General features: G+C 49.3%; 8 protein-coding genes across 8 annotated transcripts; 7 read left to right on the top strand and 1 right to left on the bottom strand.

Moving 5' to 3' along the window:
* Positions 1 to 575: 575 nt before the first annotated feature.
* GIQ15_01286 (CMGC/SRPK protein kinase) lies at positions 576 to 1,549 on the top strand (the record flags this gene model as incomplete). The annotated part of the gene is made up of 4 exons (XM_033548703.1): positions 576 to 708; positions 762 to 1,078; positions 1,136 to 1,301; positions 1,371 to 1,549. The coding sequence occupies 4 exons, from the start codon at positions 576 to 578 to the stop codon at positions 1,547 to 1,549; spliced, it is 795 nt and encodes a 264-aa protein (XP_033409654.1).
* Positions 1,550 to 2,966: 1,417 nt separating this feature from the next.
* On the top strand, positions 2,967 to 3,254 carry GIQ15_01287 (uncharacterized protein; the record flags this gene model as incomplete). Its single annotated transcript, XM_033548704.1, has 1 exon — positions 2,967 to 3,254. The coding sequence occupies one exon, from the start codon at positions 2,967 to 2,969 to the stop codon at positions 3,252 to 3,254; it is 288 nt and encodes a 95-aa protein (XP_033409655.1).
* A 1,755-nt stretch (positions 3,255 to 5,009) lies between these two features.
* GIQ15_01288 (benzoate 4-monooxygenase cytochrome P450) lies at positions 5,010 to 5,926 on the top strand (the record flags this gene model as incomplete). Its single annotated transcript, XM_033548705.1, has 4 exons — positions 5,010 to 5,306; positions 5,366 to 5,476; positions 5,542 to 5,699; positions 5,749 to 5,926. The coding sequence occupies 4 exons, from the start codon at positions 5,010 to 5,012 to the stop codon at positions 5,924 to 5,926; spliced, it is 744 nt and encodes a 247-aa protein (XP_033409656.1).
* Positions 5,927 to 6,867: 941 nt separating this feature from the next.
* Positions 6,868 to 7,882, top strand: GIQ15_01289 (uncharacterized protein; the record flags this gene model as incomplete). Its single annotated transcript, XM_033548706.1, has 4 exons — positions 6,868 to 6,934; positions 7,141 to 7,281; positions 7,361 to 7,462; positions 7,533 to 7,882. 4 exons carry the CDS (start codon positions 6,868 to 6,870, stop codon positions 7,880 to 7,882), a joined length of 660 nt encoding a protein of 219 aa, XP_033409657.1.
* A 1,016-nt stretch (positions 7,883 to 8,898) lies between these two features.
* On the bottom strand, positions 8,899 to 11,390 carry GIQ15_01290 (DUF907 domain-containing protein; the record flags this gene model as incomplete). The annotated part of the gene is made up of 4 exons (XM_033548707.1): positions 8,899 to 9,534; positions 9,588 to 10,088; positions 10,140 to 10,924; positions 10,997 to 11,390. 4 exons carry the CDS (start codon positions 11,388 to 11,390, stop codon positions 8,899 to 8,901), a joined length of 2,316 nt encoding a protein of 771 aa, XP_033409658.1.
* Positions 11,391 to 13,631: 2,241 nt separating this feature from the next.
* GIQ15_01291 (uncharacterized protein) lies at positions 13,632 to 18,658 on the top strand (the record flags this gene model as incomplete). Its single annotated transcript, XM_033548708.1, has 3 exons — positions 13,632 to 16,943; positions 17,011 to 18,441; positions 18,512 to 18,658. 3 exons carry the CDS (start codon positions 13,632 to 13,634, stop codon positions 18,656 to 18,658), a joined length of 4,890 nt encoding a protein of 1,629 aa, XP_033409659.1.
* Positions 18,659 to 19,734: 1,076 nt separating this feature from the next.
* GIQ15_01292 (uncharacterized protein) lies at positions 19,735 to 20,728 on the top strand (the record flags this gene model as incomplete). The annotated part of the gene is made up of 5 exons (XM_033548709.1): positions 19,735 to 19,838; positions 19,928 to 19,960; positions 20,036 to 20,245; positions 20,332 to 20,491; positions 20,546 to 20,728. 5 exons carry the CDS (start codon positions 19,735 to 19,737, stop codon positions 20,726 to 20,728), a joined length of 690 nt encoding a protein of 229 aa, XP_033409660.1.
* Positions 20,729 to 23,983: 3,255 nt separating this feature from the next.
* On the top strand, positions 23,984 to 24,686 carry GIQ15_01293 (ORM1; the record flags this gene model as incomplete). The annotated part of the gene is made up of 3 exons (XM_033548710.1): positions 23,984 to 24,116; positions 24,203 to 24,561; positions 24,636 to 24,686. 3 exons carry the CDS (start codon positions 23,984 to 23,986, stop codon positions 24,684 to 24,686), a joined length of 543 nt encoding a protein of 180 aa, XP_033409661.1.
* Positions 24,687 to 25,061: the final 375 nt, after the last annotated feature.

Raw genomic sequence — 25,061 nt, forward strand, 5'->3', positions numbered from 1 at the left:
GTCTCACGATAATACAGAGGTCCTCCCTTATTTCTTGTTCCCACGTTCAACTATGCCGTTAGTTAATCTTGTGACAGGAACATGGCCTTCCGCTTCAGTATTTGGAGAAATGTGCTTTGGCAAAGGCCGTCATCCTTAACAAAAGCTCAATCATTTAATACTCTGGCACGAGAAATACCCATGGAGGAGGAGACGTTGCCTCACTATAAGCCTGAACATTATTATCCAGTCAACATTGGAGATATATACAAATCCAGGTACCGGGTTGCGGGCAAAATTGGATATGGGGCGTATTCGACAAGCTGGCTATGCTGGGATCTTCAGTGCGTACTCTTATTATGAGTCTAAGAAGTTGTTCCTTAACGAATTATTTTTTTCAGGGATAGCAAGTACAGTGTACTAAAGGTATCTACATCACTGCCGAACTTTCCCACGGCAACCGATCGTGAAATCAAGATCTATAAACATCTTGCAAACATCCATTCCGCCCATCCAGGCCAATCACTTATCAGGCAGTTTTATGATTCCTTTGATCTTAAAGGGCCTGTTGGCAAACATTGTTAGTTCTACAGCCAATGCGCATGTCTCTTCTTGAAATGATGGGACTCAATTCGCGACCGTTTGACCTGCCGCTCCTGAAAATGACCGTCAGACGACTTTTGTCAGCCCTTGACTTTTTTCATACGGAAGCCGAGATAATTCATGCTGGTACTTAGCCATACTTTGAATCATATTGCAGACTCATTACTAACTAGAACTAGATTTGAAGACCGATAATCTGATGCTCAGTTTGGAGGACACCACCGCGCCGGCGGATTTTGCGAACGCAGAAGTCAAGAATCCCAGTCCGCGGAAGAAGATTAATGAGTCACGTATCGTGTACGAGAGCCGGAAATTTTTACCACCCGTTGGAGGCAAAGGTTACGGTCTTCCAGTTCTGTGTGACTTTGGCGAAGCACGAATTGGAAAAACACATGAGTCCAGCCCACTTGTCCAACCGACAATTTATAGAGCACCAGAGATCATATTTGAAATGCCGTGGGGGAGTGCTGTTGATATTTGGAACCTGGCGGGTTTGGTACGTACTACGCTCGTGTAGCTGTCATGTTGTATTGCCATGCTGATAGCCCACGAGATCTGGGATCTCTTTGAAGGAGAACATCTATTTGGGAACATATTTGACGCTAAAGGTGGCCACGACCCATTCAAGCATCTGGCACTTGTAGTCGTCTTGATTGGGCGGCCATCAAGCGAATTTGTCAGACGAAGTGAGACAACTGCGCAGTATTTCGACCCAAGTGGTAAATACCCTGCCTTCTCCCTTGATATTGGATAGTCTGACCGCAGTTTTGGTACTGACACGCATGCAGGTGGCTGGATTGCCCATGAAGATGCGGTCATACCATCAGTCTCTCTAGAGAGCCTAGAAAAGCGACTATCTGGGAAGGAGAGAGACTCATTTCTTCAGTTTATGGGGTCAATGCTTAAGTGGTTGCCAGAGGAACGTAGCACCGCAAAACAGTTGCTTAAAGATCCATGGCTGCTCTAATTATTTCGGCTAATTAATTATCCTGTTTAACCACCATGCATTCCAGGTAATGTTGTCTCTTGATGCTTAACCTCCTCCTTTCGTGTTGGTACAGCGGAACAGCAACACGATGCTGTAAAACCTGGAACACTACTCCGTACACACAATGGGCATAATGAGATGAACGATGATATATTCAGGCTCTCAGGCCATTTTAAAGCTCCATATATATCTATGAGAAAGGGCTAATTCTATATAAGCTACCTTATTAGTGGATATGCCAGGGGAAAGATGCAGTCACGTGATACCATATCCGACACAACCTAAACTTTATAGGGCTGAGGTGGCCTACTTACGTTTGCTCAATCTGGTTATAAATATCGCGGAAGAAATGTTGAGTAACAACTAACTAACGTAATAATTCCATTCCTGCGTGTCAATATGTAATTTTGTAGAAATGCGGATTTTGTCCCCCTGCATCCTCTGTAATTCGCTGTTTAGTTAAAGTGGCTTAAATTAGAGTTAACTTCCCCCCTCGGCACCCGGGAGCTCGGACCGCAGATTCGCCCCTGTTGGTGATCTCCATGCAGAGCATCGCCAGGCTGTTGGCCCCTAAGCTGCGAATAGCGAGTTTTGGCTGATTGAGCGAGTGTTAGCGTGTCGGAGTGGCGGAGATCTCTGGTTAGTCGACTGGGTGCAGCACAGTCACATTCGTCACAATAAGGTATGTTGTATGGACGACCCTATGTCCTTATTTGGTAGCTCATATGGAGCATTATTATCGGTGATGTTGATATAGAGTACGGTAACCGCGCAAGTTGAGTGATACGTATGCTCACTGAGGTAACACGGGTTTGGAGGAAAACATAAGATTTATATGGAAGGTGACATGCTAAACAGCTTAGATATAGCCCGCATATCCGCTATATAGCGTAAAGTTCTATCTTCATACACCATATTTCATAAACAATCTAGTTCGCTATTTATATAAAATTAGCCCCCGCTTGCAAAACTCCTTTAGACTAGACCTCGACACTCTATTCTTGGGCTTATCCTCGGGAATTGTTGGAAATATTTTGGCCTCAATTTTAAGAACTTTTTTTTGATAATAACCAGTTAGGTGTTCACCTGAAATGTGCCCGTGTAACCCAAGCGCTACTATGGGAGCAGCCACATCAACAACAATAAATGATCGATGCTGAGATCTGCGGTCAGGCGGAAATCAACAACCAACGAAAGATACCTTTTGGGCATGTCCATCTTCACTAGGCGGAAATCGGCGCCCACTAATTTGGGTAAGGCCGATGCCTGCTGGGTATATAGATGCCCTAGTATTCCCTCATCATTAATATTTTTCTACAGGAGCTCACCTCAGAAATAACTCATTAACTCCTTCTTGTACTCTGTACTCCGTATCGCGATCTCTATCCCTGTCATCATGCTCTTTACGAAATACATTATCCTCCTGGTTGCAGGCTTTGCATCCTACTCCTTGGCTGCAACGTTCGCTTCCGTAGCGGATGCCTTCACTAGCCTTGATGCCACTACGGACTCCATCGAAAATATTGCAGGGAGAATCGCGAGGTCTCCAGGAGGCATGACTGAGCTACTATCCATAGCCGGATCCATCAACACCATCTGCGGCGAGGTTCACAAATGTCAGGAAAATCTGAAAGGAATGCAAAATTTCACGAAGAAGGAGGAGGAAGAGGGAAACCCTCACTAACGCCTTGAACGCTGTTTCTACCAAGGTAATAAAACATTCCCCATATGGCTATTACAGCTGGCACTAATCGAATATTTAAAGACACACTATATTAAGGCAGTTCCTGGCGGGCCCATGATCGCTCAGCGTGTGGCCCAGCGAGTTCTCCAAGTGAAGGAAGGCATCCAAGCCGTTATCAAGGAGAAATCATCAAAGGAGGGATACCAGAAACAAGTGCCAAATATCGATGTCTTCGATAAGCAATTTGATGCCTTGCTAAGAGGGATTATGGCGTAGGCCTCTCACGACACCAAATTCAATTCCAGTGCGTAAAGCAAAGGGATGTGCCTATGGGTAAAATTCAAGTATGGAATCATTTGTTTCGGATTCGAGTTAGTATTGTTCATATTAATACTGTGTTGTATTTAAACTTAATATTCTTCTTATTTCCCCATTCGTTAATGAAATATTGTTACCCATGTCCGTACCTGTATAAAAATGGCGATGGTGTTGCTACTAGCTGCGAAAAAGTTGCCAGGGGCTAGTTAATATGGTTTATTTAGTATCCACTACTAGCTAACTACGTAGGAAATAAATTAGCTAAGTTATGGTTGAAATTTGAGCTCTGAAAAATGAGAAACGTTAAATTTGCCAGCGTGGTACCACGTCGTTATGTTCTCCGTGCATCGTACTACTCTGGAAAGGGGACTGGATTGGCTAGGATAATTCCTCAACTTCTACCAATATGATGCCACTTCTGCCACCAGAAAGAACTCTTGATCTTCAACTTCTTATTATCGTTTGCTGACCAAAGCGATAATTGATGATAAGACATCACATGGGGTCATCATTTCGTTCATACTCCGTAAAACTTTACCTTTCTTGACTCTAGGTGTCTGTTCTTCTCACTTGCCAAAATGATTCACATGGATCAACTATCACTCTATACAATGGATTCTGCATATATAATGCTTGTTACGGCATTAGTTGCCTACACAATCTGCTTGATTACATACCGTCTTTGGATTTCTCCTCTAGCGAGGTTCCCTGGCCCCAAATTGGCTGCAATGACTCGGTGGTACGAAATGTACTTTGATGTCATCTGTGGCGGTCGATTTTTGTGGGAAATTGACCAGATGCATGAGAAGTATGGACCAATTGTACGAATCAACCCTCATGAGCTTCATATCAAAGACCCCGATTACTATAACACGCTCTACGCTGGACCAACAAAGAGGCGAAATAAATACCCATGGTTCCTCTCTGTAGGTTTGCCGACTTCAACCTTCTCAACAGCAGAATACGACCATCATCGGCTAAGAAGAGGAACGCTTAGCCCTTACCTCTCAAAGCAGGCTATCCGATCTCTAGAACCGGTTATCCAGGAGAAGGTTAATTTACTTTGCAGGCATATGCGAAGAGCCATAGCGACCGATGAGCCCCTAGAATTGCATAGATGCTTCATATCATTTGCTGTTGACGTCCTTTCTCACTATGCGTTCGGGAAATCGAATTGTTTCGACCTTCTACGGGCAAACGTATTGGAAGATAGATGGAAAGATGGAGTTACTGGAGGATTTGGAAAACTTCTCCTCGGTAGACATTTTCCGTGGCTGATTGCATTGTTTCGAATCTTTCCCGCCTGGATATGCGCAATTATAGTCCCTTCATGCCAAGATATTGATTTTTATGAAAAGGTAGGCCGCTTTCGACTGGAGATGAATAATAGGGCGACCACTCACACTAATATCGGATCATTAGGAGGTAGAACACCGTATGAAACGTGTTTACAAAGAGAACCAACATGGAACCAAGGAGCAGTGTATCTTCTCAGAGATGATGAATAATGAACGGCTTCCTTTGCTAGAGAGAAAACTGGGGAGGCTAATAGACGACGCCAAATTTTTGCTAGGAGCTGGAACAGACGCGCCTTCTCAGGCTATGGCTATCACCATGTTCCATATTCTGAATAATGGTCCAGTGTATCAGAAACTACAGGAGGAGCTCAACTGTGCTCTACCAGAACCGCAGGCCAACCCTTCCTTGGTAATGCTTGAACAGCTGCCATATCTGGTACGTTTAAGCGATCGTACTTCATCCTTTAATGTCCATTGCTCACAATGCAATAATAGACTGCAGTTATAAAAGAAGGGCTTCGGATATCTGCCCTCGTAACTTCTCGTCTTCCGCGCATTGCTCCGGATGAAATTCTAGAGTATAACGGCTGGCAGATTCCTCCTGGGGTATGTTGCCATTCCATTCGCCAACTATATCTTATCACCAACTAATACCGATATCGACATAATAGACGCCCGTGAGTATGTCCATATATTTGATGCTGAGAGATGAGACAGTCTTCCCGGAGCCGTTAGTTTTCCACCCCGGGCGGTGGTTAGAGCAGGGCTCAAATCTGGAGAAATACCTTGTACCTTTCTCAAAGGGCAGTCAAGGATGCTTGGGACCAAAGTATGTTCTCCCCCTGCTAACATGTATGCCTCCACTAACTTGCCAACAGCATGGCTTATGCCTGGTGCTATCTCGGGATAGCTACTATTCTTCGGCGGTTCATGCTGTCCCTGTTTGAAACCACAGAAGAGAATATGACAATTGTTCGTGACTGCTTCAATGGACAGACAAAGCCAGGATATAATAATATCCAAGTTAAAGTCCTTGCAGAGTTCACCAAGGCATAGAATTTTGGATAGCCTTACATTCGATATAGCTAGAGCCAAGAAGCCGAGTGAGGTCTAGGACGATTGTTGTTTGGTATACAGTGTCTCGATCTTATGGCGATCAACATTAATAGCAGGAGATTACTAGAGGAGGTCAATAAGTATATATAATGGATGAAACCTGAATTCAAGCCTTAAATGCTCGGTTAACCAAACCTGTTAGGTGGCAGATCGCATATTCCATCTATGTGGTGTAAGGAGTTTCTCAAATATAAGCACACTTGTTGTCCTGGTGTCGTTGCCTAATCGGGCAATCGAATTTGGGTTGGAGACCACATCACGTGGTGGATGACTAAGCATGGCAAACGATGCAAATTAAAGCCAAGCTTTGTATCCGCTAGTCCTGATCGGGAATCTTTAGCAACCGCGATAAGTCGTGCCTGATATTCGAACATTTTCGATAACAGACCATTTGCGATAGCTGGAGAAACGCCTAACATTGTGCTTTCAGTATACCGTTTCGCCAGTATACCCTTGACTTCCATCGACCTGAACGTCACTGCTCGCGGAGCTGGTCAAAGCCCTATCACTTTGGAACACGACGACTTGAACAGTGACCCGCATACGAGAGCTGGAAAGGCAAGCTACCCTCTCGCCTGTTCAACCAGTGGAAGCGTTATATAAGGCGCAAGGAAGATAAACTACAATCGGAGTAGATATCTCACAGTCACGATGCCGAAATATAAGTTATTTCCGACCCTTCGTCACATTGACCTCAAGGCTAACTTCCTATGCACTCTTTTGTAGGTTCACATATTCACCCTGCGCTATATATCTCTTTCGAAGCGATTTATACGGGCAACGATTCTTAAAAAGAGACAGTTAAAAGCGAAGATGCGCTAACATTGGGGACGTAATTCGATACAGGCGACTATTGCGATGTATACCTTACGCACGACTCGATGAGTGTGCGCAAGGCACATAACTCCGGAAAGAATCACCTCAAGAACGTGGTTCAATACTACCAGGGTACGCATCACTACGCTTTTTATTAATATATCAGCGCTGCCGGATTGGATATGAAAGATATCCCATTAGTATCTTTTTACCTAGCAGCTATGCAGCTACACCCGGCCAGCCACAACTCTCTACTTGCTGGGACACCTGCAGCGACCTATATGGGGTATAACAAAGAGTCAGGATACTGATAAGTTGGTTTTCCTTACGGATATTAGAGATCGGACATGAGAAGGCTCAGTCGGTGATAGATTCGATCACCTCATCATACGCGGCCGAGGGCCAGGCAAGCTCCAACCCCATGCTTCAGCACGCCGCCGGACAACCGGGATATCCTCCAGTTCCATTCGGATTTCCAGGTAAATACCCGACAGCCTTTACCTTCGCGTCTACGAGGTGAAAACCGAGTACAGCCCGCTAACTTCAATACCCTTCAAGGCCAGCCAGGCTCATTACCACCTCCACCATTCGGTATGCCTGGCATGCCTGGCATGCCAGGAGCCCCAGGTGCGCCTCCACCTCCCGGTGGAATGATACCACGTAAGTCACCCACACTGCACTGTGTTCAATATATTCGAAAAACCACCGGCTCACAGTCTTCACCATATAGCTCCAGGAGGTCGCGGCATGCCTTTCCCCCCACCATTCCCACATCCCGGCACCCCTGGATCCAGCGATATGCCCATGCCTCTCCCAATTCCCCTCCCAAACATGCCACCAGGCAGCCTGCCCTTCCCTCCCCCACCACCAGGCGGGTTCCCGCCTAACTTCCAGTTCCCGCCCCCAGGAGCGGGCGGTATGCCTCCCCTGCCACCCTTCGCAGGCCAGCATGGACAAATACCCGGTCAAAACTCTAGTCCTGGTGGCGGACCACCTGTTCCTCCTGGCTTCGGGCAGCAGCAGCCTGGCGGGTTCCCGCCAGGACCTCCTGGGCCGCCGGGGATGGGTGATTCTAGATAAAGATTAAAACAAAAAACATGTCTATTTCTGAATTTATGTAGTTTATAAGCGTCATTTTTTTTCCTTTTGTCTTATATGGGACTTGAATCTTTGATCGGTTGTATTTGTACACTGCATTGTATTCCTTCCTCGTTTAGCTTGCTTGCTTTGAGTCTAGATAGTGTTCTAATATAAAGACTAGTAAGAGATACAGGTATAAAAAGATCCAGGCTATTGGTTAATTATTACATGATTAGTGTTATTGTATGTTTGAAGTGATGTGATGGAATGGTAGTGCACTAGACATTAGATCTTAGACATGGCTCTTGGTGTTGAATGGACATATTCAACAGAGACACAAGAGAAACAAAGACACTAGATAAGAACAAGAACGAACACCATAGAAGATGAAAGGATATTACAAGACACCCCCCTTCCCAGAATCGCAGTGGCAACAATCACAATAAAGGCAATGAGTTGACTTGACTTGAATTATTCAATTAACCAGCCTAATGGCAGAGATGGAAAATGAAACAAATGAACGCCCATGATGGTTATGGTTTGGCCGTGTGTGGATGTAGATGGATGCATGGTGTGGTGTAATATAATCTGATGTGGCGTGGTAATAGCCAGTTATTACCATTCTCTATGAGATAAGAGACAAACAACAAAGAAAGATGAGCAAGCAATGTGAGGCAAGTATGGAAACAAAGCAGACAGTATCCGGTAAAGAAAATGGAAACACAGGCCCAGAAGGAACGGGAACAGACCAGAAGAAAAAAGAAGATAACTCCATGAATCCAGATCCAGTTCATAGCCCACTGCCATGAGCCGAGCCAGCCGAGCCGTACGTACAAGCAAAGTACAGCAGGGAGGAAATAAACTATTTGTACAAAAAGATGGAAATCAAGAGCATAGGTAGGTGGTAGGAAGCAGGCGGTGGGCAGGCATGTGAATGAATATGGGGTTTCTCAAGAAAGCAATCGCAGAAATGGACGACAATAGAAAGGAAAAAAAAAACGACAAGATGCCAACGTTTATTCATAACCGGCTCCCCTCTGCCATGGACTAGCGTTATTTTGCTGTCTGTTTGTGTGGTGGTTCGCTGAACCTGTTCGAGGGAAGGGTGAGGCGTTGTACCCGCCTGAGGTAGGGGATGCGTTGTGTGAGCCTGCATATGGGGATGAGTGGACGGATGACGCATCATGATAAGCGGGTTGAGGTTGGTAGTGTTGTGGTGCGCCTGGGCGCTGGGAGTGGGCGGAATGTGTTGATCCGCTGGATGGGAAGAGGGGGACAGATGGGTCTACGGGGGAGTGTGGCGGGCGGTTGGGAGGGTATCCTTGTCCCGGGTTATGGTGGTCGTGAGCTGAGCGGGTATCGACTGGTGTACGACCGTTAGACTGGCCAGAAAGGGAAGTAGAGTCGTCTTCAAATTCGTTGAATTTTCCTTCACCACGAGCGGTGGCGCCTAGAGCGTCCAGTTCGGTGGTGAGTTGAGTTTGGGATTTGATGAAGGATCCACGGTCGTCGCGCATGGGTTGGTAGCGGGTGTCTGGGTTTTTGGACATGATTGCGTATCCAGACGCGATAAGGACGAGGATCAAGAGAATTAGGGCAAAGACGGCGTTGATGACGAAGAATAATACACCCATGATTCCAACGACAAGGCCCTAGAGGGATGTTAGATTCATTGTATAGATGAGGGGAAAAGAGGTTTGCTTACAGGGAGTTTGAAGATTTCACTGAAGAAGAGAAGAAGGATGACGTTGAAGAAGTTGACGGCTGCGATGGAGATGTTGAAGATGTTCGTCTTCTTGTCCATCCATGGTCGTAGGATGGAGACACCAACGAGGACAGCAAGTTCAATGATCAGAAGGGAAATAGCCTGAACGTATGGTGCCTTCTGAGCAAGACCGATGAACATGGATTTGACCAGGATGTAGCCGAGAAGCGGAACAACGCAGTAGTATGCAGTAGCGCGGTATTGGACGTAGAGGAATCCCCACTTGTTGAGGGCTGATGGATCAGAGTAGAGGATGTAGGCTGGGTTCTTGTGCATCTCGACTGATTTTTTGGCTAGACTGATGACCTTGAAAGCCGCCCAACTGAGAGAACCGATGATGGCGAGCAGCATGAAGACAGCCAGGACTACTATAGCCGGAGAGTCAACCTGGGTGAATTCCCAGAGACAGAGAATGGACATTTGAGGGAATCCAATAAGCGTCTAACCATGGTTAGCTATGAACATATCAACGTGGAAAGAAAAAGAGCTTACCAGTCTGAAGAGAATTCCGCGCATGACAATCTTCCATCCGTTCCTGAAGTCCTGGAACTTGTCACTCTTCATCCAGCCGTTCTTGGCAGCCAACTCGCAGAATCCCTTGAAAGCGGTGACCAGAAGCACAACGAAGGTCACGAAGATGACAAAGAAGAGCAGACCGGTCATGAAGATGTTAGTGCGCTCCATTCTGGCCTTGAAGCCGACTCTGTCGATGCCGCGGATGACGAGGTTGTTGAGGGTTTCTCCGACCGACGGGTTATTGTTAACACGCTTGGTCAAGCCATTGGGAGAGGTAAGGATATGATTCATCACTTCCATGGACCGTTTCTTGACCGTTACCGACGTCGTTGTGAGGGAAGCAAGAACCGAAGACGGCGTCCCACCGGTGGCGCGCTGGTACCAGGTACAGATGTTCTGGATGAAGGTGACCCGAATGATACCCATGCTCCACTGGAAGTTCTGGGTCCAAGACTGGACGACTGGGGGCAAGGTGACGCTGGTCAGACCGATCATGGCCTGTGCCTGGAGGAAACTGAAGAGGGAGAGTGCGTTGGCGGCAACGTGTGCGGCTGTGTTTGAGTGTCCGAGACCAGAGGTGATGGCCGAGGCAACGAGACCTATTCCGGCGATCACAGCAACGACCCAGCCGACGGTTCTGTGGTAGACGGTTTTGGCATTGGAGAGCTGGCCCTCGAAACAGGCAATGGTCTCGTGGTTCTCGGCCTTGTAGATGTAGGCCCGGAATTTGGCATCAATATCGGGCACATTGTACGCAATTCCTAATCACGTTAGCATTGATAAGGGTCATAGATATGGGATTGAGATGGGATTAAGACAAAATGTATACATACCCGGCACTTTGTTGATGATGTCGTCAGAGACGTTCAGGATGTTGGTGTCGAGCTCGATGGGCCCGGCAGTCATGGGACAGAGGCCCTTGAGATCAAGACCCTGTGCACACGGGTTGAAGTCCTGGTCGACAGCCTTGAATCCGTAGGCATATAGTTCGAGTCGTGCGGTGACATATCCCTTGATGGAGGAGACGCCGAGGAAATGGACCTGCAGCGTCCGGTTCTCCGGGGTGAAGGCGATGTTGAAGAGGGTTGCGGTGAAGTCGGCATTGTTCTGGGTGGCCGTGTTCTCGCAGGGCACGAGCGACTTGGACTCGATGAGCTTGAGGCCGGAGGCGAGGTGAGAGAGGGAGAAGAGGGCGAGGAGGAGCGAGAAGAGCGGAGTGAGATGCATCTCGGCGGCTGTCTGGCCTTTGGCACTGCGACTGCGACTCGACTGCGACTCGACTGTGACGGCGACTGCGACTGATAACTTTTGGCGGCTGTCCGGGGTCTTCCTAACAGATCAATGTGACGGTGTATATTCGATACGCAGACGCAGACATCCCCTAGCTACTCATCAGGATCACGGACAACCAAGCCTGAGACGAAACGAGTGACGGAGTCGGCAGGTCCGGAGAACGCGCGAGGCAGCGCAACGTACGGAGTAGCGAGTGTACTCCGTCTGAGAAGTGTGTATGAAGTCGTGTGTGAAGTTGACGGAGAGAAGTCAAGGTATGAAGTCAAGGTATGAAGTCGAGTGTGAGAAGGTGAAGATGAAAGTGAAGATGAGAGAGTGAAGATGTTTCGGGCTTCTTTCCCTGGGACGCCTGGGTCTTGGGTCTTGGCGGTGTCTCAGGCGGGGTAATCTTGGTATCAACCACGTATCATCCTGCCAAGACACAGCAAAGGAGGCATAGATACAGTGTATTACAGTGTATTACAGTGTATCAACCCCTTATGGCCCGACTGCGCCCACAGCCACGCGTCGCTTATGATGGAGATATAAAGATGTTACTGGTGTTCTATTTAGATGCTGAGCTCTGTATGGAGCAGAAGGATGAGCTGAGAAAACGTAGTAAGATAGGAGTAGTAAGATACGGAGAGAAGATGTGAAGATGTGGTGTCTTCATGTCAGCTGCTACAGAGATGACCTAGGTAGTTTAGACTCAAGCACCCAGTAAAAGAGCAGAGGGACGGACGGCCGGACGGAACGCATAGATGGACGCCCAAGCCATCTTTCTTTTCCCGGTCTGTTACATCATAGACAACGCAAGCTGGAGCTGTCAGATCCAAGGTGCCGATGTGTCTGTGTCTGCTTCGTGTAAGAGAAAAGGTCGCAAGCGCCGGGAGGATGTGACCGGGTAGCTGCTTGCTTCACTCTGCCCCCGCCGGCTGCTTCTACAGGCCAAGAACAAGAAATTAGAGATGTCATCCCTCGGGCATCACACTCGCCAGCCAACCAACCGACGAGGACGAGGGAGAGACCATCGCTTCCCTGGTCGAACTGCGGCGTATCCGTCGGTTGGTTGGTCGGTTACTGGTCGAGCCGTGCCATGTCGAGTAGCACTCGCAGCAGGGAAGAGAGTTTAGTGCTACCTGCAGATTGATGAGTTGGCAAGCCGCGATGGCGAAGATCGAGGGTCGAACGAAGCAGAGAGAGCGTCGATGAGGCCAATCAGACCTCTTGCGGGCCGGGGCAGGGGGGGTGAGGAATGGCGGTTGACCGGGGGACAGCAGCCACTGACAGGCGTTCTCTGGAGTCTTGAGATGGATCTGGTGAAGGGAGAATCTGAGGGTAAAGTTGAGGTCGAAGGTGAAGGTGAAGGAAGCTGGTTATCGGTGTCTGTCAAAAGTATCAAAGATCCAAAAATATCTACGGAGTACCAAGTTGTCTACAAGTTGTCTACCAAGTTGTAGAGTCTATCAAACATCCGCCACACCTCGTCCTCTTCCACCTCCAACGACCAAAACGGCGTACGGAGTAGACAGACAACTGCTGTATCTCTCTGTCTATTCCTGTCGACTTGTTGACTGCCTCTGTCTGTGTTGACTGTCGACGTGGGCTGGGAGCAAAGAAAGTGGCTGGTCCATTCGTTTGCGCCTTTTCCTGCGCTAGCGAGTCCGCAGGCTGGGGACTTCTCCTTCTCCTTCTTCCTCCCCGTAGAAATAATACAACCGTCTCTCTCTCCCTTCTTCCTTGTCTCCCTCTCCTTGTCTCTTCTGTCCTCCCTTACTCCCTGGCCTGTCGTTTCTTCTTGGGCTTTTGCGCTGCTACCTTCTTGTAATTATATCTTGTCTGTTCAATTTTCGTTTTCTCGCCCATAGGAACCAGCAAACGGCTTTCGCAGTGACAACAAAGCAAACCGGCAGACACGGCCAGCAAAGGGACGCCTCAGTCACTCGCCTTGAGAGGATAAAGGGATCCCAGCGAGGAGGTTGATACAATCATCAACGGGGAGTAGTTCTTCGGTCGACATAGCAAACTGAAGACATAGATCCATACAACACTACTACTACTACAACAACAACACTACAACACTACGACAACAACTACGACAACTACAACGACGACAACAACTACACGGCGACACACTTGACAGTTAGATACCCGTGTCGTCTGACTATGATAGTGGCCTACTAAGGCTTCTTCACGATGGGTGTCGACACCCGCAGACCCATTCTCCCAGCTCCCACAGAGTCCGTCCTCGATACCACTGGCGCCAGCACCACAGGCACAGATCTCGCCACAGACGTCTCTCGCCGAACAGACAAGACGTCCTACTCGATCCCGGAAGATGGCAGTCCCGTCACCATCTCGACTCGTCGCCGCTCCTCTCGTCCCCGCGACCGCGACGAAGGCAAGATGTCCCGGTCCTCTCACCACTCGCAGACCTCCCTGCTCATAGAGTACTTTGAAGGCGGGAAGAAGAGCTCCAGCGGTGGGGGAGTCAGCTCGCGGCCCAGCGTCAGGGTCAGAGTCACCCCGTCCTCCAGTCGCAAGAAGGACAGAGACAGAGACCACCAGTCCGATCGTATCCATATCAGCGAGAACAGCGGCGGCCGAAAACCATCGTATACCAGGCGTATCTCGCTCAGCACGCCAAGCAGGTCCAAGGACGTTATCGACAGAGGTAGTGATGACAGAAGCCTGAGTTCTATGACTGATGGGGCTGACGATATGGGCGCCTCGCGTGGCCATCCGCTAGAAATCGAAATCGTCAACCGTGGCAGTGAGGTTTCGTCCAGATATATCCAGCCTACCTCGGACATCTCGTCGATGCCGGCGGACAGCATGCTAGACGGGCCCCTGATCGTATCCGAGACCCATCGTCGTCGAAGCCATAGCGTCAGCGGCGATGAGCTTGAAGCCCCCGAATCTCGAGACTTGCTGAAAACGCCGTCGAGGAGGCGGAGTCGTAGCCTGAGTCGTGAGAGGATCGCTCAAAAGGCTGCTGAGAAGATCAGTGGCACTGCTCCCAGAGATCGCACCCGGTCCAAGCAACGATATGCTGAGGGAAGCGGGACTGGAAGCCGAGACCTCTTCGACTACAGCTCCAAACGCTCTGGAAAGCATAAAGATAGAGACATGGCTAGTCCGGAGTCAAGCTATCTTAGCACTTCGCTAGCGTCGGGTAATAATGGGAAGGCCGGGAACGGGGACCAATACTCTTTCCGATCAGGCACTTCACGATCATCTCTCAATAACCCCAGACTCCTCGAAACCGTCGAAGATGCCATTCGTCGACTAATCCTTCCAGAGCTAAAGGAGCTAAAGAAGGACCAGAAGGATGATCCCCTATCCAGATCCAAAGCCGGCCGTGCAGGGAATAAATCCAAAGAGGACCGACTTTCAAAACGCTCCAGTGCACCGGATGTTTCTAGGAGCTTGGGTCTCGATGTTGATCCAAGGACACCTGCCCGCTCGCCTGATTCACGCTCGTCAAAGACCAAGGAGCGCAGACGTGAGAAGCGCTCCAGCCCACCACGTCGTGAACGAAGCTCGTCCCGCCGCGCCTCCGAAGACCGTACGATCGAGGAACCAGGCGTCAGCAGAAAGAAAAGCAAAGGCCTCCGCGATGCTGAGGCTGCCAAAATCGTAGGTGCGGCCCTTACCACCGCAGCTCTAAAGCATCACGACTCAAACTCGAGCCTGGGTCGACGAGAGAAAACGCACCGACGCAGCAAGAGTTCGCTTGCCAGCGGCAGCCGTGGAGGAATCAATGATACCGAACTCATCTTCCAAAAACACGATGTTGCGCCCATGCCTTTCCGGAGTGGTATTGACTCCGAGATGACCAGACAGTCTATCCTCTCTCAACAATCCGCTCAGACCGCTACTGCTCTTGAGGGTGAAGTTCCAAGAGGGTCGACTGGTGCCCTCGCCTCTCCTGCACGCATGACTCCAGAGAACATGAGAGAGCTCAGGAACCAAGGCAGCGGGTTGTCGGGAGAAGAGATGGATAGGCAACTCGTTGAATCACCAACTCCGAAATCTTTCCAACAACATGACGATATTGATTTCTCTAATAATCGTGCCCTCAGCCCAATTCAGAGCGTGGCAACCTACCATGATGACGAACATGCTCATGACCACGACCGCAGTTTAACTCCTGGCCAGTACGAGGACCCCCACAAGCAACAGCAACGGCTATCGATTGAATCTCTATCCTCTGCTGCCAGCACGGATCTGGCCAGATCAACGCGGACGGCAGACTATAGCCATGAAAAGCGCAACCCTCCCACCATACGTGATGAGGAATCTGGTGCCGAGCTAGATATTGGAGAGTCCCAGAGAAACTCGCCTAGCCATTGGGGACACGATGAGACTTTGGGAGATGAAGAATACGATCATGACCACGACCTCGAGCACGAGCACGACCGTGATCTCGATATAGACCCGAAACATATGACCAACTATACCGACGACACCTTTACCGACCCACTCGACCAAGGCCAGCAGATCGCAGGCGGACGCGGCGCTAATGTTGAATACGTCCATGCTCCGCTAGGAGTTGAGTCTGCAGTGGCTTCTCTCTTGGATCCTTCTCTCCTCTCTACCCGTTCACCACATCCTCTCGTCAACCGTTCGTCACGAAGCTATACTCCTGGCATGGAAGGAGAAGAGCAGAGCAGGGGCGTAGATCTTGAAGACGAGACTGCACCGGCTGAAGAGACTTATGAAGATGATGAGGATGAGGATGAACATGCCGGCGTTGACGAGCGTCCATTCCATGAACGCATGGGAGTAAGCTCACCACCACACAGCGCCGCTCAATCCGATGAAGGAGAAGAAGAGGAGGAAGAAGACGACCATGATCTACCACTTTTGGGCGCCACCGCGTTGCCAAATGCCGGTAGCCCGATCCCTGAAATCGGCCACATGTTGGACTCCGAGTCGGATATCAACACTAACCCTTCAATCATTCAAGGGCCTATTGGCGGTGTACCCCATGAAGGTCGCGACCATTGGCCCTATGAGCCTAGCCCACCTCAATCAGGCAGACAGTTGATATCTCCTGAGCGAGAACTCGGCGGTTCCGGCGATGATGGCGACATGAGAGATCTAACTGGGCCTGAATATGGCGCTGGTCTAGGTGTCATCACCGAAGAACCAGGCCATGACGATATGATGTATGATATGGACAAGGGTCTCGGCTCTAACCCATATGGCAATGACCACTTCGACTTGGCCTCTCCAGGTCCAAGGGATGAAGGATATATCTCCGGCGCCAACCATAGGTCTAATAGCAGCGCTACTCCAGAGCCAAAGGGTAAAGGCTATGACTTTTCGAACGAAATGGTTGGCCTTGGAAGTCCGATGGATGTTGATGATCCATTTAATGATAAGCATAAACGACATCTAAGCGGGTATTCTCATGGCATGCCATCGCCACTCTACGATAGCTCGACTGGTCGAGGTATCGATAGGATCCAGTCCAAGGATATCGTTGCACTTATGGATCATGTAAGTTGACATCTTTCTCTGAAATTAGTTTGTGGAGGTGGATCATTACTAACATATCATATCATAGTTGACGGTTCGTGACGCTCAGCGAAATGCCAGAGACACCGAGATCTTGATCACCCTTGTCCGCAGTGCTGCCGAGATGCGCAACTCATTCGAGGATATGAAGAAGTATATCGCACAACAAGACGAATTGTTGCTTGACGCCAACACCAAGGGTCATGATCGCACTCAAAAGGCCATCGGCGGCCCACGTCCTATCCCTACCCCTCGTGCTCTCAGCAAGCAATCCAGCGACTTCGAGGAAGAAATGCGCTCGAAGAAAAAGAACGTATTCAAGAGGGCGCTGAAAACTCTTAGCTTGAAGAGTTCAGGCGACCTAACTAATATTGAAGAGATGCTTCTTCACTTGCTGACTGAAGTCGAGGCTCTACGAGCTGCTCAAGATGGTCGAGCTCCTGGTACCGGAAATTCGGCTGAGAATATGAACGGCGATGGATATGAAGATCAAGAACGCAGCCCCCCGGCTGGTCAATCTCCATATACCAACTCTCCACAACGCACGAATGACACCCGAATGCATTCTTCTCAACGCGGCATCAGCCCTGTTATGGAAGTAAACGAGGAAGAGCCCTTGACTCGTGATGAGCAGGAAATTCTCGAGAACCCAACACCTCCCGGCTCTCGATTCGTCGGACGCCATAAACGAGGTGCTTCCGTTCCATTGGCAACTCCTGAGCGCGTACCGACTGCTTCAGGTGCTCCTAGTGCCGATACAACTCCCAAGATGTCCAATGAGAAGTCCCGCAAAACCAAGTCTAGCAGCTCATCTTTCTTCCCCAAAATATCTCGATGGTCAAGAACTACTGCGTCCTCCATGGGTGAAAACCTGCGCAATAGCATCCAGCCTACCCGCAAGGAACGTTTCTCGTCAGAGGCATCTCGCTCTAACTCAGACCTGGACAATGCCAATTACACCACCGCCGAGTACTATGACCACCGTGGTGATGATAGGCTTCGATCAAACACGAGTGTCAACAAGGATGACACCGAGAACCGTCCACCTTCGCCGCTAGTGCCTTCACAGCTTTCGGAGAACCCTAAATACCGAGCTCACAGGGATAGCTTGAATCTCCAACACCCCCAACCCCGTCAGGGACCTACCTCTCGATATCAGACACAGCTCGAGTCTCAAGCACAGCACTATGGAGCTCCCCGTTCACCTAACTCTGAGGCTTGGGCATCAAACCCTACGCTTTCAGCTGTCAACCGTGATCGCCCCGGTAGCGCCGCAGACAATCACCGACCAATGTCAGCGGGTGCATACTCTGTTGGCTCCTCCGTCATGAGCCATAGTGGACCAGCCCGGCCACCAAAAATCAGAGACGATGGCCCTCTCATCCCCCAGCGCACTTCCAAGCTAGGCGAAGACCCTAACCCAAGCTATGCCGAGCGTATGGCAATGCGAGAAGGCACCGCTCGCATGGTTGATCATGTGGTAAGTTCCATCTCCATATACCAACTTCTACTATTTTACCTGTAGCATGTGCTAACTCTCTCATTTATAGAACAACAATGGCTCCCCGTCTAGATCATCTCCAGGACGGGGTATTCCACAGCGAAAACCAACCGGTCCCCGACCATTAACCAGTTCTGGAAAGAACAATTCCACCATGGGTACTCAGCGAGCCCAGTACGACTATGATGATTATTGATTTCCCCCTTTATTCTGCTTCCGACCTTTTCCCCTTTTTCCACTTGGAGTTAAATTCCCCTTCTCGTTTTCTTATAATGGGCGCTTCGTCATTGAATTCATGTAAAATCTCTTTCCCATCCCAACCACCTTTTATTAAATAGCGTTCAACGATTGCTCCTCCACGCAGGCCCCTTCGCCAACGCCAACAAAAAAAAAGAAACTATCGCCTGCAAAAAAAAACCTCAAAATGAAAGGAATTAACGAACCGTCTCGAAACATTCCTACGATTTTCCTATGTTTCCTTTCAGTTTTATGCAGACCATGATTTTTTTGCCCTCAATTAGCGTTCATTCTAATCCCTTGCCCCCCCTTTTTGCTACGACCCCTATTTGTTTTGTACCACTTTCGATATGAACGATAGCATGTATATGTTTGCTTTTGCTCTTTTTATCTATTACTGTCTTATTTACCTCCGGCCTGACTCGGAACTTGGGAAAAGTACTCTCACCATTTGAGCGCTCCAGCCTCATAATTGATTAGCTAGATTTGTGTCCTTGAAATACAGCGTTCTGTTGAACCCTTGCACCACACACTATATTCCCCATCTCATTATATTGTCTTGTTATTTCCCAGAGAAGATAGAAAGCTCTGCTAAAAGATAATTGACATGCGGCCTGGTTGATTCTATATTACCTTGTTGGATTGATGAGCAAACATTAAGTAGCTGGTGCATAGTAGAACACTACACATGTATCCATTTGGAGAGAATGAATGTACAAGGGGTTATCTTAGTAGTAACTGTGAAGTGACGTAAAAGCGATTTGATATGATATTTCGACGTCATTACCCATAATTTCTCTACATTTTTGAGGATTTTGCATCATTTGGTTTGTATGGAGAGCTTGTCTTGGCGGTTGGTTATCATCTGGGCAGCAAGCTTATGAAAATGAAATGGTCGGATTAGACTTATTACTTCTCTCCTACGATATACAACCCGAGGATCTCATGTTTCGCAATAAATCATCTCGGATATTGGTTTCCGGTTACATATCACGCTCACTGTCAACGGAAGCAGCATCGACATCGCCCCTAACGATGGCTTCTGCAACGACACAGCGCAGGTTCGCGCCATTGAACTCCAATGACAGCGAGCACCCCCCATTGAAAGGCATCGTTTTTGATGTTGACGGAACGCTCTGGTAAGTATATATGTCTACTTTCTTGATAGATAGTGCCAGCCTCATGTTATACAGCTAAGCTAACTGTGAGCTAATGGAAATGTGTATAGCCTGCCACAGCATCATATGTTTCAAGAGATGCGGTAAGATTATCCGCTGAGATGTTAGAAAAGTCTTAGGAGACCCATCGAAACTCATGTTCATCTCATTTGCTCTAGGGATGCCCTTGGTATAGAGAAGGGCGTTGATATAATCCATCATATCCGCGGCCTCCCCACCTTCACGGAGAGGACAGATGCCATCGCAGTAGTTCGGAGCATCGAGCGCGAGGCAATGGTAAAACAGGTTCCTCAGCCAGGCCTCATCGAGCTCATGGATTATCTTAATTCAAAGGGCGTCAAGAGGGCATTGTGTACGCGCAACTTCGAGTATGTCGTTTGCCCCTCCCAACTACCCCTCGTATGGATATAGGCTGCAAGACTTATCCATGCTAACTTCGTTTCGATGTTTAAAGTGGCCCGGTCAATCATCTTATCAAGTCTCATCTCCCTACTCATATCTTTGCACCGATTGTGACTCGCGATACGCCTAATATAATGCCCAAGCCTGATCCAGCTGGAATCTTGCATATCGCACGCGCCTGGAACCTTGAAGATGCTGGCGATTTGATCATGGTATGTGCCTCACATCACGGCGAGAGCTTGTTAACTAACTTTTATGCTTGATAGGTTGGTGATAGTTTGGATGATATGACGGCCGGCCACAAAGCTGGAGCTGCTACTGTGTTGCTCATAAACGAGAAAAACCAGGATCTCAAAGACCACGAACATACGGATCTATGCATCGAACGTCTAGACGACTTGATCGATGTATTGGAGAACGGGTTCCAAGTGGTTAGAGAAAGGTCTTGAGTTCCGGAGTCCAGAACTTCAATACATACATAGATGTCAGAGCTACAGTGGAGAACTACGAATAGTTATATGCAAGATTAATGATGGTAGGGCTATACCTTGCTTTTTGCAGTAGGAGGGCCTTCATGAGTAATTGATACCAGGCCCTGCTTTCTAGGGCTAATGCTGGTGATTTCATATTGTAAATAGTCAGCGCGACGTCAAGTCATTTCGTCGCTCAGACATCGACGGCTGGGTCACCAAGCCTAGAGCTAACTCGTAGCTGTAAGGCTGGGAGGGCCCAGATCACTGGCCCTAAATCTAGGATTCTAGTCCGACGTGGGCAAATATGTTAGGATGCGTTCGGGTAATATAACTTAACGCTCATCTTTCAACCATAAACATGGTATCGGAGGCGATAGACTTCCGAAGCAATGCTGTTTAAAATATGTCATGGTGCCACCCATATTCAATACAAGGTGTCCCGAGGAATTCGATAATATCGCTGGGGATGTGGATGCGCGTCTTTGGTAATAGCACATTGGGCAAACATCGATCGTGTACGCAAACAGATAAGAATGGGCAGTGAAGCTCACACCCATACACGCCCAGGGGATTCGGACCGGCTCGCTGGTACCGGGTGCGTTGGTGGCCGTGATTTTAAACTTCTAACATTGTCGTAGTAAAATGGTATATTTCGGTTTCAAGAATTTCGATTATTCTTCCGTTTGCCTCGACCTGGCATTGGCCTAGAGGTGTCCTTTCCACCCCGCTGGCCGCCGCCGCCGCCGCCACCACCACCACCACCACCACCACCTCGTCCACGGCCCCTTCCAGAGCCACGGGAGGGCGGTAGCGGCCCTCTTGAGCGGTTAGGCGGCGGAGGTGGCCTATACTGGTTTCCAGGATATCGCGGCTCTGGGGAACGGGATCGCTGACGGGAGTTAAAGCCAAAGAATTGATCTCGTTCACGATACTCACGGCGAGCGTCACGAGGGTCGCGAGGGGGGTAGCGATCGCCGCTGCCATTATCGTTAGAGCGGTTTGGATTAGTGCCCAGGTTTCGGCCTCGGCCAAGGCCATCGGCAACCCGAATATGCGAGCGAGGGGCCGGGGGCGGATTGGGACGTGATCTGATATGAAATTCGTCCTCTTCTGGGGTTGGCTCTCGCTGAGCGCGACCCTTGATTTTCAACTGAGGGATGGCACCATTGGCCATGCCGCTCGATACGCCAGTTGGTAACTGGCTTATATTCGAAATAATAGATGGGTCAAAAGTCTTTAAGCTCCAGGAAGTGGAGTGTGTTGGGTTGCGGATAGACGGACAGTCCCCTAAGAGGTGTTGCGAGCTCGTGCAATTGGCACACGATATGGAAATGGATAATTTTCCAGAGTTGAATATGGCCTGTGGCAACTTCCACATCAAGTCACATTGGGACTCGATGTGTTGGTTAGAGCTGCAGAAATCGCAGGGAACTTCTTCAGCCGACCCCTGAAGAGACGATGAGCATGCCTCCTTGTCATGTCCCCGTTCTCTGCATCTCTGGCATCGTCGCCATGTAGGGCAGAACCTAGACTCATGGACTCCCCATGCACCGCAATGCTCGCACTATGTTTGTAGGAGTTAGGGCACACAGATAGATAGCAGGTGAACGATTATACTTACCTTTTTGCTAGGGCAGATGTCTGATAAATGTCTTTCTTTAAAACAGTGCGTACACCTGACAGGGGCTGTGGGATCAGGGGCTTTGGCACTATTGTATAGTATGTACCGGCACTGTTCCTTGAAATCCTCTGCACTCAACTCCGCGATAGTCTGTGGTGGGACGCTATATTTCGAACTAAAGGCCTCACGGGCAGCTGCATCTACATCTCCATCATTAGCAACGTCATGTATCTCCTCCACTGGCTCTGGCTGGTCTTGAATTCCAGCCTGGGAGGTAGTATCAACAGCAGTTGGTAATTCCCTCTGGTCGGTACACGCCGGCTGTGGTTCTGGGTTCGTAGTCTCTTCGGGACTGGTCTGGTCCATATTCAGCAGGATAGAGCTATCGTTTTCATCCATGTCCGACGGATCAGTCGTATCGTCAGTCGACTGATCACTGTCGACATCGCTGACATCCTTTGCCGGGCTAGTACGGTCCTCGGCCCGAGTCTCAGCCTCCGATTCATCCTCCGCCGATGCGCTTCCGCTGCGCCAGTACTTCCCATTCACCGCGTTGAACGAACTGGCCGTGTTCGCTGGCTTGGGCGCGGCACGACGAAGCATAGTCCGCACTTTCCCCTTCCGCACGTTATTCCAGTTGGCAGAGGACTGCTTCCCGGCGACTCCAGCCTGCGAGCTGGACTGCTGGGCATCTTTGCCCGGTGCAAGACCGACAGACGCGGTGCGCGAGTCGCAAGCTGCATCTTCCGCGACGCGCGACATCTCTCCGTCCTAGGCCACGGTTAGCTTCAATTGCGTCCGAGTATGCCGTGCAGCAGGGCAAGCTTACCTGTAGCCTGATTACGGAGTACTCGCGGGGTAGAGGGTCCTTTATCTGTCTCCTGTCCGTGTCTTGGAGTCTCCTTTTGAATGAAGTACTAAGTAAAGAAAAAAAGTTGACCCTTGAGGAGTTGGCTGGTTAGTCAGCATCGATGTCTCGGAGCGTCGTCCAGATGGGAGAAGGGAAACCAACGCAGTTCCAGCATCACCACCAGGCAAGCAACCAACCAAGCTGCATGCCGACGACGCCAAACGACGCCAACGGATAAGCTCTAGACATCGCATATTTAAAGCAACAAGGCTGCCGGGATTGTCTTAGCTTGCATATAAATTGAGGCCACTTTCTACCGTCGCTCTGGGCCAGTCTGGCCAATCTGTATTTCTGTCCATATCCTGCATCCCTCGCCATCTCTACCAGCTTATCCTATAACTAGCCACTCGCCCGTTCTTCCTGCAACACGCCCTGCTCCCTGTCATCCTGCGGAAACGTCTCTCTCCCGCCTCTCCAACAGGCCGCTACCTTCCTGACGCCTCCCAACATCCTCGAGTCCTCCCCCCCTACAGTCAGGGCCCGGAGAGCAGCTGTATACGACCTCACGGCGTTCGATTAAGTCGATATAATACGGAGTAGATCGCGGCACGGTCTTTCTTCTACCTCGAAAATCTGCCATAGCTATTTAGCTTCCAATACCGCCAAACTGTCTCCCCTTATTGTCCCGAGAACCTCCTTCTCGTCCACGCTAGAGCCGCGGCCAACGCAAACACCATCGCACCTATCACCAGACACGGGGATGAGTCAGGTTAAGACAGGACGGAGGAGGAGGTCCAGCAGCATCATATACCAGGAGCCTCCGGAATCTATAGAACACACAAATGACCAGGCCGCGCTGCCAAACCTAAATGCAAACTGGGTCAATGCAAAAGGTGAGAGGAGTGTGCTTCTACCCCTTCCCGTCAACATCAACATGATATAAGACTCGGTTGCTGACTTTAGAATCCCTGTGTATTAGGTGCCTGGACCATCCACTTCGTGCTAATCATAGCGTTAAAGATATTTTACGACATCATACCGGGCGTGTCCCAGGAGACCTCATGGACGCTCACCAACATCTCCTATATGTTCGGCTCGTTCCTCATGTTCCACTGGGTCAGAGGAGTACCCTTTGAATTCAACGGCGGAGCGTATGATAACCTCAACATGTGGGAGCAGATCGACAACGGCGACCAATATACCCCGGCCAAAAAATTCCTTTTAAGCGTCCCCATCATCCTCTTCCTCCTGAGTACGCATTACACGCACTACGACTTGACATATTTCATCATCAACTTCCTAGCTGTTCTCGGAGTTGTCATTCCAAAGCTACCTATCGTAAGTCTACACTTCTTTCCCTCCTTGGCTCGCTCGTCTGGCCTGGCCTGGCCTGGTTCTAACCTGGACTACAGTCACATCGCATGCGGATAGGTTGGTTGGCGGACGACCCGGAAGATTCGTAGTGGAGTAACATGGTTTGGGGTCTTTGTAGGATCAATTTAGAATCAATTTTTGAAGTTACTTGCACCAAAGTATTCGTTTCCAGAGAGTCGCCGCATCCCTAGCGTAATTTGTGTCCTTTCTCATTCAAATCGGCTCATGGGTTTCCACAGAGAAGAGCGTTCCATAGTATTAGTCTACACGGATACGGTTTTAAACTAATTAATTCATCGCTGTTATATCAAAACCTCATCTCACGATATTTCATCCCACGCGCATAAATAAACAGACTTACGTACCCCATGTTCCTGGTGGCTAAACGATCGCCATGACATGTGACGGCTAGCTTGGCGGGAAACAGCTCAATTTCCAGCAAGGAGACATCAACTACGGAGTAC

The sequence above is a fragment of the Arthroderma uncinatum genome (genome assembly GCF_011692745.1).
Source record: "Arthroderma uncinatum strain CBS 119779 chromosome Unknown scaffold1, whole genome shotgun sequence".
Lineage (NCBI taxonomy): Eukaryota > Fungi > Ascomycota > Eurotiomycetes > Onygenales > Arthrodermataceae > Arthroderma > Arthroderma uncinatum.